The sequence below is a fragment of the Anomaloglossus baeobatrachus genome, chromosome 2 (genome assembly GCF_048569485.1).
Source record: "Anomaloglossus baeobatrachus isolate aAnoBae1 chromosome 2, aAnoBae1.hap1, whole genome shotgun sequence".
Taxonomy (NCBI): domain Eukaryota; kingdom Metazoa; phylum Chordata; class Amphibia; order Anura; family Aromobatidae; genus Anomaloglossus; species Anomaloglossus baeobatrachus.
The window spans coordinates 429199761-429213989 of record NC_134354.1 but is presented as its reverse complement, the minus strand read 5'-3'; the positions used below and the strand labels follow the sequence as shown (position 1 = coordinate 429213989).

At 44.1% G+C, this 14229-nt stretch overlaps 1 protein-coding gene across 1 annotated transcript in view; it reads right to left on the bottom strand.

Annotated features, from left to right (window-relative positions):
• INTS2 (integrator complex subunit 2) overlaps nt 1-14229 on the bottom strand; it is a 213802-nt gene that overhangs the window by 24356 nt on the left and 175217 nt on the right. Inside the window, exons 21-23 of the mRNA XM_075336236.1 lie at nt 7453-7560; nt 3698-3803; nt 2989-3165 (exon numbers count right to left, since the gene is read on the bottom strand). Of these exons, the coding sequence (XP_075192351.1) occupies nt 2989-3165; nt 3698-3803; nt 7453-7560 (391 nt within the window). The remainder of the gene's footprint in view (nt 1-2988; nt 3166-3697; nt 3804-7452; nt 7561-14229) is intronic.

Genomic DNA, 14229 nt, shown 5'->3' with positions numbered 1-14229 from the left:
GACGTGTTCCCCCTGATGAAAGGGACGAGACAGGGATGCCCGCTATCCCCTTACTATTTAACTTGGCAATTGAACCCCTATCAAGAGTGCTGCAGGGTCACAATAGTTTCAAAGGGATCAACATAAGGGGACTAGAGATGAAGTTAGCGCTTTTCGCCGATGACGTGATTTTATATATATGGGGGACCCTGTTGCGGACCTGCCCTGGACACTTGACATGATTGAAAAATTTGGTGCCCTTTCAGGCTTTAAGTTAAACAAAAAGAAATGCGAGCTCTTATTTCTGATAACAGAGAAAGGTAGAGAAGGGGCTTTTGTCCACTGCGCCAATGATCACTTAATGAATATGTTGGATTAATGTCACTTTATTTGGCACAGGTCTACGCGTTTCTGGAGATTCAGCTTCCTTCTTCAGGACCGACAAGCACAAGAAACATCAAAGTGATTTGATGTTTCTTGTGCTTGTCGGTCCTAAAGAAGGGAGCTGAGTCTCCAGAAACGCGTAGACCTGTGCCAAATAAAGTGACATTACTCCAACATATTCATTAAGTGATCATTGGCGCGGTGGACAAAAGCCCCTTCTCTACCTTTCTCTGTTATCAGCTATCTGGGGTACTGCTGCCGTGATCTGGATTTATATGCTTTTACAGGAGTTGTGACTTTCACAACTCGATTTGGTGAGTAGGACTGCACATTTTTATACCCTATATATATTGGGGTAAGACCCTATTGCGCTTTTCTTTCCACAGCCTTTATCCTTTAGCTCTTATTTCTGAGCGGAGGTAAAGGGCCAACTGGGGGAAACCCAAGTGAGGGTCATGTAAATAGGATCCCTATAGCGCAAAAATCAGTAAGGTACCTGGGAGTGTATGTAGGGAGGACGGTGGAATCAATTTATAAATTGAATTATGGTCCACTGATCAGAAAAATCATTAATCAATTGAGGGGCTGGAAGGGACTACCCCTGCCATTATTGGCAAGATGCCACCTCATAAAAATGATGAGCTTTCCTAGGCTGCTGTACCCCTTCCAAACGATCCCTCTATTGATAACACTAAAGGACGTCAACAGACTCAATTCAGCGTATGCAGATTTTGATTGGAGGGGAAGGAAACCCAGAATAAAACTGCGCACTCTGATGAAGTCAGTGGAGGAGGGAGGGATAAATTTCCCGGATGTCAGAGGGTATAACATTGTGTGCATCATGAGACATGTAATTGACTGGCTGAGAGGAACGAGCAGGCACTCAGATTATGGAACGGAACTCAAGTATGTAGAACCATGGGACCGGACGTCTATTCTACACTCCCCACTGTCCAAGGTTGAAGGTCATATAAGAAACTCGGTTATACTCCGAGACACCATGTTGGCCTGGAGATTGGTTAGACGGAAATTGGGACTTTCATGGAAGGTATCAAAATACCTAAATCCTTGGGCATCACCAAACTTCCCCCAGGGACGAGAGAATAAACTATTCCTCAGATGGAAAGAGAAGGGCATTAGGAGAATGATAGATGTTATGAATGTGGAAGAGAGAAGATGGATGACAGGTCGGGAAGTGCTTGATAAATACAATCTCAACGGCTTCCACATCATTCAGTACGAACAATTGAAGCATGGAATAATGAGAGAGCTTGGTGAGATTGGAAGAGAACTGAACAAGAGTATGATTGACGAGCTTATGGGATGTAGTGTAGCAAATGTAAATGTTTCTCGAATATACCGAACATTTAGAGGTGTGCTAATATCCAGGGAAGATAGTCGTACACTTCTAGCGTGGGAAAAACAACTGAAAGGGCAAGAAGTGGTGGAGGTCATACTGAAAGGATGGGTTCAGATGAGGAAACAAGTCACTAACGAGAGCTGGAGAGACACAAAATTAAGGATATTACACAGGGCTGTTTTGGGCTTCAACATACCGGGCAGAGTGGCATGGTGTCCTAAGTGCCACAAAGAAAAAACAGACATGCTGCATGGTTTGTGGGAATGCAGGACAATAAAGAGGTTTTGGAATCAAGTCAGAGCATTAGTTCAGACAACATGGAGAATTTCCTGCAAACAAGAGTTAATGGTGTGGATCTTCCACTTTTTTGAGGGTGGAGTCAGAGGGGGACTGAACACTCAGGACAAAAAGACATTTGCAATCATACATGACATAGCCATGAAAGCTAAAAGATGCATCCTAAGGCACTGGATACAGGAGGAGGTTCCATCCACTGGGGAAGTCATCGGTGAACTACATAATCTTTTGAGGCTGGAGAAATTAGAAGCAGAAAGGGACAAGGATAATATGACAACCAAGTTTTTTGGGAGGTGGAAAGCTTTTATAGAAGTTTATTTCAAACAGGAAGACATAAACCATTTAGTGACACCTTTCAGGCATACGGAGTGGTACCTTCTAAATAAAATCCAGGATAGCTTGGGAAAGCTGAGGATTACCTAGCGGGGACCCAGGTGAAGGACAAAGGTGAGATGGTATGGCATCATCAAGGCATGGCATCGACATTAGAAATATTAAAGAATGGCACAGGGGCTCAAGGGTTTGTTTCATGTATGTTACGTTCGGATTTTCTAACTCTGATTTATTATATGTCAATGTAATCTGAAATGTGATTTGAGATAGAGAGGGGGTTCTACCCCTTTCTTTGGTACATATTGACAGCTGAATTCTTGTCTTTCGCAAATCATACTACTTTTGATACAATATTGAATAGAATCTGTAAAATCAATAAAAATTGTTTGGAAAAAAAAAATGACAGTCTAATATTTTTGACTTGTTTGATATCATTCTCCATCTAGTTTTAGATTAAATTTTTGCACAAATATGGAAAATTTTGAGTGGCTCAAACTTTCAAGTACCACTGTATGTCCATATAAAATTATAACAACATAAACTGCATAGATTATGCTAACCAGTGTAAGTGTCCATGTCTGCCATTTCTATATTTGACTGATAGGCCAATACTGCTCTGCTAGGAGTGAACTTACGTGTAATAATTGGGTCAGCTTCTCTGGTCTGAGTGGCCACATTTGATGCACAAACCTGCCCAATTTGTACGAGAAGTGACATGATATCTTCATATAATGGAGGAAACGCTTGGCAAAATGGCACTAAACAAGGCAATGTTGGCAGAAAAAACACAAAACGCTTGGCTTGAGTTAACACTGCAAGGAGAGATGGAGATACAGAAGAGAGTTATACTTTGCAAATTCTGCACTATCATAAAAAACATAAGATTACATTAGAAGTCTTTTCCAATTATAAGCAACAAGCTCGCCAAGCAGACTTAGTGGTCTAGAATACAGTAATGTGACATTTTATTTTGCACTGTGCACCGTAGGGAATTGCCAAACTGTACCCCTTCTCTTAGATCACGTCCTGCGCCTATTGGCTGAAGCTGAACCACACGGACTTATTGCTCTGCCTGCCTCTAGCAGGTACTCTTCACATCAGGCTGGTAATACAAACTGATTTTTCTAGAATTTGGACCATAATGTAGTGAATTACCAGCCAGGAAGCAGAGCTCCTAGTGGAAAAGCATATCCGGAAGTCTGCGGTATCACCTTACCCAATAGCTGCAGGACAAAAAGTAATGTGGGGGGCCATGTGGCATAGTCTATGGTACAAAACAGGGGAGTTGGAATAATGATTTATTTTTGCAAGATTGCTTTTTTATAAATGTAATAACAAAATTACCTGTAAGGAGGGTCCCCATTACATTTATAGCCAGACGAGCCATACTGAGGGATTTGGGTAATGCATACTGAATGCACAAGTGTGAAAGAAGTTGGATTGCAAATATCTGAAATAAGAATAATGACCTCACATAAATATCTCTAAAGTAACAAAAGAAAATGTGTATATAGGAATATTTGTGTGTCATTTATAAACACTATGTATGGGATGCCAAGATACATAACATTGTAAGCACCAATACAAAATCTTAGCGCTTCATCATTACTATGGGCGGTTTATGTGCAGAATATTTCTGTATTACTGTATAATTCAATCACTTTCTGTAAGTAATAGGAAATTGCGGCTTTTTTTTTGCAAGGGATAATATTCAATGTACAGTGGTACCTCGGTTTTCGTTGACATCGTTTATCTTTGTTTTTTTGCACTAAAAATTTGCTTTGGTTTTCGTTGATTGCCTTGGTTTTTGTTTGTTTTTGTCTGCATGCCCACGTGACTTCGCTGCTAATTTTGAGACAGCAAAGGGTGATCCATGCAGTCTCCGGCTCTGTGAGGCATTATCTGAGTATCACCCCGCTTGTCAATTTCAAAATGTATGTAAGAAATATAAGATAAAATGTATTTATTTTTTACATTAGTATTTTATATTCATTTTATATTAATTTCTAATTGTTTTTAGTATTAATCAAATGGGTGGCTCCAGTGTCTGGGTGCGGCGCCTCCTCTTTCAGCCACCTTTGTCCTCTTCCTCCTTCTGAAGCCGGGGTGCATGACATGTCCTACGTCATTCACAATAGCCAGCATTGCAGTCCTGCACAGGCTCACTTTGATCCGCTCTGAGCAGGGCAGATCAAAGTATTGTAGTACGCCTGCGCAGGACCTCAATGCTGGCTATTGTGAATGACGTAGGACGTGCCATGCACCCCGGCTTCAGAAGGAGGACAAAGATGGCCGAAAGAGGAGGCGCCGGCACCGGAGAACGGAGCCACCCATTTGACCAGCGTGCACCACAGTGACCATTTAGGTAAGTATTATAAAGTATTTTTTCCGTTCTACACAGCGGCCTGGACTGGCCTGGATGTAAGAATGCTGTATATAAGAGCCTACTGGTGGTGGCCGCCGCTTATAGGCCCCAAATCTGGTGACAGGTTCCCTTTAAACACTATCTTTATTCTCTATAAAATGGTTATTTTTTTTATTATTTATTTTTTGTAACAAATTTTTTATTGATATTTTTCAAACAATAGTAAGTAGATGCTGTAACATTTCCGTTTACCTGCTTCTTTTGACATATTTATAATGATTAAAGAAACCAATATATATGGTAAGATTTAACATGTACTAGCTGTAGTACCCTGACGTTACCCGGGATAGTAACCGTCTCTCTGTCTGTTTCCCAGTCTCTGTGTGTGTCTCTCCCCCCACCCCCTCCCCGTCTGTCTCTCTCTCCCAGTTTTTCCGTGTCTTTACTTGTCTCGGTCTGTCTCTTTCCCTGTCTGTCTCTGTCTCTCTCTATCCATCTCCCCACCGACATCTGATTACCTCACACATAAGCTTCTTATACTAACAATTTATTTTGTTCCTATAGCAACCAATCACAGCTCCTATTAATAACCTAATAGCTCGCAGCTCCATTGATTTTAATGGAGGCAGGTTTTTTTTTTTAGAGAGTAACTGTAAAGTGCGGGGTTAAATTTTCCGTCAAAACATAGTCTATGATGTTCCCTAAGTCACATGGGGTGTCTGTGCAAAATTTCATGATTGTAGATGCAACTGTGCGGATTCCTTTAGCGGACATACATACATACATGCACATACACTCAGCTTTATATATTAGATAAACAAGTATAACCAATACATTGAAATGCATCTGACTGGATGAATGAACGTGTGCACCCGGACCCCACAAACACCATGTACATGGTTTATTCACATTTGAAAACGCAATATATGTGAATAACTCCCCCTCCTCCACACTTGATTTCCCATTCTCTTATACCTGGCCCCCAACTCTTCTGGAGCCACTCTCCCATTTTAATATGCATCACACTAAAACATTAATCTAGCTTAGAAATTGCTCATCTTACCAGCTGTTAATGGCACGATAGTCTAGAAAAGTCTAACCATTTCCAGGACACTTCAAACTGGAAACCTTTATCCTTCCTGCTGCCAATCATATATTCCATAATACAGTTGTGCTGCATTTTCATTATAATTTCTTGAATGGATGGTACAGACTGTTTCTATTTATTCGTAATGCTAGCTCTAGCTACTGTCAAGAGATGGACAGTAATAACTGCATCATCATAGGTCATAGTTTCTAATCCTAAAGACAGCAGAGCAGTTCCCGGCCCCAAATCAAAGGCACAGCCCAAATCAAAGGCATAGCCCAAATCAAAGGCATAGTCCAAATCAAAGGCATAGCCAAAATCAAAGGCATAGCCCAGAACTTTACTCAGTAATTGTTGCACCTCTCGCCAAACTTAAATTAGAAAAACGCTCCAAAGAGCACAACGTGTTTGTATGTGGGGACAATATGGTAAAAGCCCCCACAATTGGCACAAACTCAAAAGCATAATACATATACAAGAGAACCAAGAGTTTTTGTGTGCAAAAATAGACAATTTTATTAGATACAGAAGGTGAATAACCATAAAATCACATAAAATCCATTGTTTACAGGACCCAAAGCTGGGATACATGCCATATCAGGGCTCAATTTCAGACAATGGTAATATAATAATGCACCCAATCCGGTGCATATGTTGAGTGCAATTTAAGCAGTATCAACCTGTCAGAAATGTTACCCCTCAAGGCCCCATCATATCGCAGCAATTGCCATACTATCTTCGGTATATCTACCAGTCAGTGGTGGGGTGGTATGGCCCAGCCTGGTCACAGCAACAACCTCACAAAGGCGACGTACGTTTCGAACAACGATATATTAAAATCTTCATCAGGATGGAGGTATTCTCACAACGATATATTAAAATCTTCATCAGGATGGAGGTATTCAAAACTTGTTGGATTATTCCACATTCCCACCATATGTAAATTAACGAGCCTGGAGAGTTCTCACACCTCCAGCATGTATCTGAGGAATGTAGGAAGATTTTGTTTAATCTTACTGGTGTATAGTACCACCTATAAAGAAGCTTTCTGGAGATCTCTAGATGACTAATGCAATGCAACATCTTTTTATGCAATTGGAACGCATGCACCCATTGCTCCTTCAAGTAACGAGTATCTAAATTTTTTTCCCATTTTTTTACATATGGTAGAGTGTGGGGGCTGCACTGAGTTCAGGGCCTCATATGCCACCGAGATCCCTTTAGCCGAATCTTTATTAACTGTAAAGAAATTTTCATATTTGGCTATTAGGGTGTCCTGCGCTGATGATACGCCGGCTATTAGGTGCCTGATTTGAAGATATTTATAAAAAACCCTGCTGTGTACTCCATATTTGTCAATGATATCTGAGAAATTCATTAGGACCACCCCTCTACTGATAGCAGACATTGGAATATTATTGATCCTCGTAGGAATCAACCTGTGCCCAACTATAAAATGTGTTTCTTGTATGTATTTAAGAATGTCTAAAACAAATTAATTGGATTTACATTGATCCCTATGGAAATAATTGCTTTGCTTTTCATTGGTTTCGGTTTTCATTGATTGTATTTAGACGGATTATCAACGAAAACCGAGGTATCACTGCATATTAATTTATATACTAAAAGACTTAAATAACTTCTTACCTGTTTCTCCAGTTCTGGCTGAGCAATAAGTTCAGGGATAAAATCAAGACAGATGTGCATGGATGGGATTCCTGCTACTGTCAGAGGCAGAAGCTTACAGGGGTAACCCTAGATCAGATGGTGGAAAGAAGAAATCAAGTTTAGTGCAAATTTTCCTTAATTCAGTGTAATGTGACACTTCAGCATCAATTGGCTTTCTATCAAACTGGCTCAGATCTATAAATACTGCCATATCGTATGCCAGTGTGTTTGGATAGCATAGTCCTAAATTTATTGAAAACTGCACACCTCTTAAAAAAATATAGCACATTTGGAAATGGAACCTTTTTTCCTACCTGCCTTAAAGGGAACCTAACAGCTAATAAATGTTGCCCGATCCATGTGCAAAATGTATCAGACACTGGCTGCATGAGTTCAGCCACAAATGCTCAACAGTGAAATGCTGCGGAATTTCAGAAAAAAACCCAACATATTATAGAAAAGTCCAAAGTGGCTTCTCCTTACCTGTTGCCAATGACTGACAAGTTTCTCCGAATACACATGTACAGAAGAGACCACTCAGGATAAGCAGTCAGAGTCTAATACATGCTGCCTGCAGATCGGGCAGAAAGTATACACTGTCAAGTTTCCTTTAACCCCTTAAGGACGCAGCCAGTTTTGTCCTTAATGCCCAGGCCATTTTTTGCAATTCTGACCAGTGTCACTTTATGAGGTTATAACTCTGGAACGCTTCAATGGATCCCAATGATTCTGACATTATTTTTTCGTGACATATTGTACTTCATGATAGTTATAAATTTAGAACGATATTTTTTGCTTTTATTTGTGAAAAAATTGGAAATTTGATGAAAATTTTGAAAATTTTGCAATTTTCAAATTTTTAATTTTTATGCCCTTAATCCAGAGAGTTATGTCACACAAAACAGTTAATAAATAACATTTCCCACATGTCTACTTTACATCAGCGCAATTTCTGAAACAAAATGTTTTGGGGTTAGGAAGTTAGAAGGGGTCAAAGTTCATCTGCAATTTCCCATTTTTTCAACAAAATTCACAAAACCATTTTTTTTAGGGACCACATCACATTTGAAGTGACTTTGAGAGGCCTAAGTGACAGAAAATACCTAAAAGTGACACCATTCTCAAAACAGCACCCCTCAAAGTACTCAAAACCACATCCAAGAAGTTTATTAACCCTTCAGGTGCTTCACAGGAACTAAAGCAAAGTGGAATGAAAAAAAGCAAAAAATAAAATTTTACCTAAAATGTTGCTCTACCCCAAATTTATTCACTTTTAGAAGAAATAACACAACAAAATGAACCCCAAAACTTGTTACCCACTTTCTTATGAACGCGCCAACACCCCACATGTGGTCAGAAACCTTTGTTTGGACAAATGGGAGGGCTCGGAACAGAAGGAGCAATATTTGAATTTTGGAAAGCAAATTTGGCTGAAATAGATTGCGGGCACCATGTTGCATTTACATGTCCGCTAAGGTACCTAAACAGCAGAAACTCCTCACAAGTGACGCCATTTTGGAAAGTGGACCTCTCAAGGCTTCTATCTAGGGGTATAGTGAGCATTTTGGATCCACAGGTACTTCACAGATTTTGATAACGTTACATTGTCACATTGAAAATTTTCATTTTTTTCTCAAAAATGTTGCTTTAGCATCAATTTTTTCACTTTTTCAAGAGGTAATTCCAAAAATTTGACCCCAATGTTTGTTACCCACTTTTTTATGAGCGCGGTGATACCTCACTTGTGGTCTGAAACCTTTGTTTGGAGAAATGGGAAGGCTTGGAACGGAAGGAGCAATATTTGAATTTTGGAAAGGAAATTTGGCTGAAAAAGATTGTGGGCACCATGTCGCATTTGGAGGACCCCTAAGGTATGTAAACAGCAAAAAACCACCACAAGTGACCCCATATTGGAAACTAGGCCCTTCAAGGAATTTATCTAGATGTTTGGTGAGTACCCTGAACCTCCAGGTGCTTTACAGAAGTTTATAATGTTGAGCCATGAAAATAAAAAAATAAAATTTTACCACAAAATTGTTACTTCAACCAGGTAGCTTTTTTTTCACAAGGGTAACAGGAAAAAAAATCACCATGAAATTTATTGCGCAATTTCTCCTGAGTTTGGTGATATCTTGTACGTGGTGGAAATCAACTGTTTGGGCACACTGCAGGGCTCGGAAGAGAAGGAGTGCAATTTGACTGCAAAATTGGCTGGAATCAATAGCGGACGCCATGTTGCATTAGGAGAGCCCCTGAGGTGCCTAAGCAGTGGAGGTCCCCCACAAGTGACCCCATTCTGGAAAACAGACCCCACAAGGAATTTATCTAGATGTTTGGCGAGTTCCCTGAACCCCCAGGTGCTTCACAGAAGTTTATAATGTTGAGCTGTGAAAATAAAAAAAATATATTTTTACCACAAAATTGTTACTTCAACCAGATAGCTTTTTTTTAACAAGAGTACACGGAAAAATATCAGCATAAAATTTATTGTGCAATTTCTCCTGAGTATGCCGATACCTTATGTGTGGTGGAAATCAACTGTTTGGGTACACAGCAGGGCTCGGAAGGGAAAAAGTGCCATTTGACTGAACAATTGGCTGGAATAATTAGCGGACGCTATGTCGCATTTGGAAAGCCCCTAAGGTGCCTAAACAGTGGAGGTCCCCCACAAGTGACCCCATTCTGAAAACAAGACACCTCAAGGCTTTTATCGAGGTGTATATTGAGCATTTTGAATCCACGAATACTTCACAGAATTTGATAAGCTTAGGTTGCCATATTGAAATTTTCATTTTTTTCACAAAAAAAGAGAATTTTGTTTACTTACCGTAAATTCTTTTTCTTATAGTTCCGTATTGGGAGACCCAGACAATGGGTGTTTAGCTTCTGCCTCCGGAGGACACACAAAGTACTACACTCAAAAGTGTAGCTCCTCCCTCTGAGCTTATACACCCCCTGGAGAACCAGATCTAGCCAGTTTAGTGCAAAAGCTGAAGGAGAATAGCCACCCACAAGTAAAACAGATCAAGAACCGGAACAACCGGAGACTCTGTCCACGACAACAGCCGGTGATAACACGCGGAACAAGAAATTGCTAACAGGCAACAGGGAGGGAGCTGGGTCTCCCAATACGGAACTATAAGAAAAAGAATTTACGGTAAGTAACAAAATTCTCTTTTTCTTTATCGTTCCTATGGGAGACCCAGACAATGGGACGTCTCAAAGCAGTCCATGGGTGGGAATAAACAGAAAAACTAAGAAGTAGGCGGAGCCTAACTTCACAAATGGGCGACAGCCGCCTGAAGGATGCGTCTGCCCAAGCTCGCATCTGCCGAAGCATGAGCATGCACTTGGTAGTGCTTTGAAAAGGTATGCAGGCTAGTCCAAGTGGCAGCCTGACAGACTTGCTGAGCCGTAGCCTGGTGCCTGAAAGCCCAAGAGCCACCGACAGCTCTGGTCGAGTGTGCCTTGATCCCCGGCGGGGGAGGCACCTGAGAACACTGGTAGGCATCCGAAATGGTAGACCTAATCCAACGGGCTAAGGTCGGCTTAGAAGCAGAGAGGCCCTTGCGCCGACCTGTGGTTAGCACAAAAAGAGGTGCACCGCCTACGAGCAGCGGTGCGAGACACATAGATCCGGAGAGCACGCACCAGATCCAGAGTATGCAACGCTTTTTCAAAGCGATGAACAGGAGCCGGACAAAAGGAAGGTAGGGTAATGTCCTGGTTAAGGTGGAAAGGAGAGAACACCTTAGGAAGAAAGTCTGGAGTCGGACGGAGAACTACCTTATCTTGATGAAAAACCAAAAAAGGTGACTCCGAAGAGAGCGCAGCCAAATCGGAGACCCTCCTGAGGGAAGTTATGGCCACTAAAAAGACCACTTTCTGTGAAAGACGAAACAAAGAAACCTCCCTAAGAGGCTCAAAGGGGGGTTTCTGCAAAACCGTGAGAACCAAATTGAGGTCCCAGGGGTCCAAGGGCCGCCTGTAAGGTGGAGTGATGTGAGACGCGCCCTGCATGAAGGTGCGGACCTGAGCCAGCCGGGCGATACGCCGCTGGAACAGCACTGACAGAGCCGAGACTTGTCCCTTGAGAGAGTTGAGGGACAGTCCCAGCTGCAGACCGGACTGTAGAAAGGACAGAAGGGTCGGCAAGGAAAAAGGCCAAGGAGGATGGCCGGAAGAGCGACACCAGGACAGGAAAATTTTCCAAGTCCTGTGATAGATCTTGGCGGAGGAAGACTTACGGGCCCGAGTCATAGTGGAGATGACTTCAGGAGGGATACCAGAAGCCGTCAAAATCCAGGACTCAAGAGCCACGCCGTCAATCAGAGCCGCAGAATTCTGACGGAAAAACAGACCTTGTGAGAGAAGGTCTGGACGGTCCGGAAGATGCCACGGCATCTCCACGGACAGTTGGAGCAGGTCCGGATACCAAGCTCGCCTGGGCCAGTCCGGAGCAATGAGGATGACTCGACGGCCCTCCATTCTGATCTTGCGCAGGACTCTGGGCAAGAGAGCTAGAGGGGGAAACACGTAGGACAGACGAAACTGGGACCAGTCTTGAACCAGAGCGTCCGCGGGGAATGCCTGAGGATCGTGGGAGCGAGCCACGTAAACGGGAACTTTGTTGTTGTGACGGGATGCCATTAGGTCCACGTCCGGAGTGCCCCATTTGCGGCAGATTGACTGAAACACTGCCGGGTGCAGGGACCACTCGCCACTGTCCACGGTTTGACGGCTGAGATAATCTGCCTCCCAGTTTTCCACGCCTGGAATGTGGACTGCGGATATGGTGGACTTGGAGTCCTCCGCCCATTGAACGATGCGTTGTACCTCCAACATTGCCAGGCAGCTGCGTGTCCCGCCTTGGTGATTGATGTAGGCAACCGCTGTCGCGTTGTCTGACTGGACTCGAATGTGCCTGCCCGCCAACAGGTGGTGAAAGGCTAGGAGAGCTAGAAGCACAGCTCTGGTTTCCAGCACATTGATTGAAAGGGCTGACTCGGACGGAGTCCAAGTGCCCTGCGCTCGGTGGTGGAGACATACCGCTCCCCAGCCGGATAGACTGGCATCCGTGGTGAGGATCACCCAGGACGGGGTCAGAAAGGAGCGTCCCTGAGACAGAGAGAGGGGCCGAAGCCACCACTGAAGAGAGCTCCTGGTCTGTGGCGACAGAGCCACTAACCTCTGTAAGGAGGAAGGCCGCTTGTCCCAACAGCGGAGAATGTCCAGCTGCAGGGGACGCAGATGGAACTGGGCAAAGGGAACCGCCTCCATTGACGCGACCATCTGACCCAGAACCTGCATCAGTCGCCTGAGGGAATAACGGCGGGGCCTCAGCAGAGAGCGCACCGCCAGTTGGAGGGACTGCTGTTTGACTAAGGGCAACTTCACAAGTGCCGGCAAAGTCTCGAACGGCATCCCTAGGTACGTGAGACTCTGGGTCGGAGTCAGAGTGGACTTGGGCAGATTGACCAGCCACCCGAATTGGGCTAGAGTGGCGAGAGTGAGCGAGACACTCCGCTGACAGTCCGCGCTGGATGAAGCCTTGACTAGAAGGTCGTCCAGGTAAGGAATCACTGCCAACCCCTGGAGGTGCAGAACCGCCATCACTGCTGCCATGACCTTGGTGAATACCCGAGGGGCCGTGGCTAACCCGAAGGGGAGAGCCACGAATTGGAAATGTTCCTCTCCGATTGCAAAACGTAGCCAACGCTGGTGTGAAACTGCAATTGGCACATGCAGATAGGCATCTCTGATGTCGATGGATGCCAGGAAATCCCCTTGGGTCATTGAGGCAATGACTGATCGCAGAGACGCCATGCGAAAATGCCGCACCTGAACATGCTTGTTGAGAAGCTTGAGATCCAGGATGGGCCGGAAGGAACCGTCCTTTTTGGGGACTAGGAAGAGATTTGAGTAGAAACCTCTGAACCGTTCCCGGGCGGGAACCGGTACAATTACTCCGTTGGCCTGCAAGGATGCCACGGCCTGAGAGAAGGCGGCGGCCTTGGAGCAGGGGGGAGTTGACAGAAAAAATCTGTTTGGCGGGCTGGAAGAGAATTCTATCCTGTAGCCGAGAGAGAGGATATCCCGCACCCACTGATCGGAAACATGTTGAAACCACGCGTCGCCAAAGTGGGAGAGCCTGCCACCGACTAAGGATGTTGCTGGAGCGGGCAGATAGTCACGAGGACGCTGCCTTGGCGGCAGCACCTCCTGCGGTCTTTTGTGGACGCGCTTTTGGGCGCCAGTTGGATTTCTGGTCCTTGGCTGAGTTAGAGGACGAGGCCGAGGGCTTAGAGGACGACCAGTTGGAGGAACGAAAGGAGCGAAACCTCGACTGATTCCTACCCTGGGCAGGTTTCCTGGTTTTGGTTTGTGGCATGGAAGTACTCTTCCCGCCAGTCGCTTCCTTAATAATTTCATCCAGCTGTTCACCGAACAGCCGGGACCCAGCAAAAGGGAGTCCAGCAAGGTACTTCTTTGAAGAGGCATCTGCCTTCCACTCTCGAAGCCACAAGATCCTGCGGATAGCGAGGGAATTAGCCGAAGCCACCGCAGTGCGGTGAGAAGCCTCCAGCATGGCAGACATGGCATAGGATGAAAAAGCTGAAGCTTGGGAAGTTAAGGCATCCATTTCGGGCATAGATTCCCTGGCGAGGGAATGCATCTCCTCTAGAGAAGCAGAGATGGCTTTGCGAGCCCATACTGCTGCAAAAGTCGGGGAGAACGAGGCCCCTGCCGCTTCAT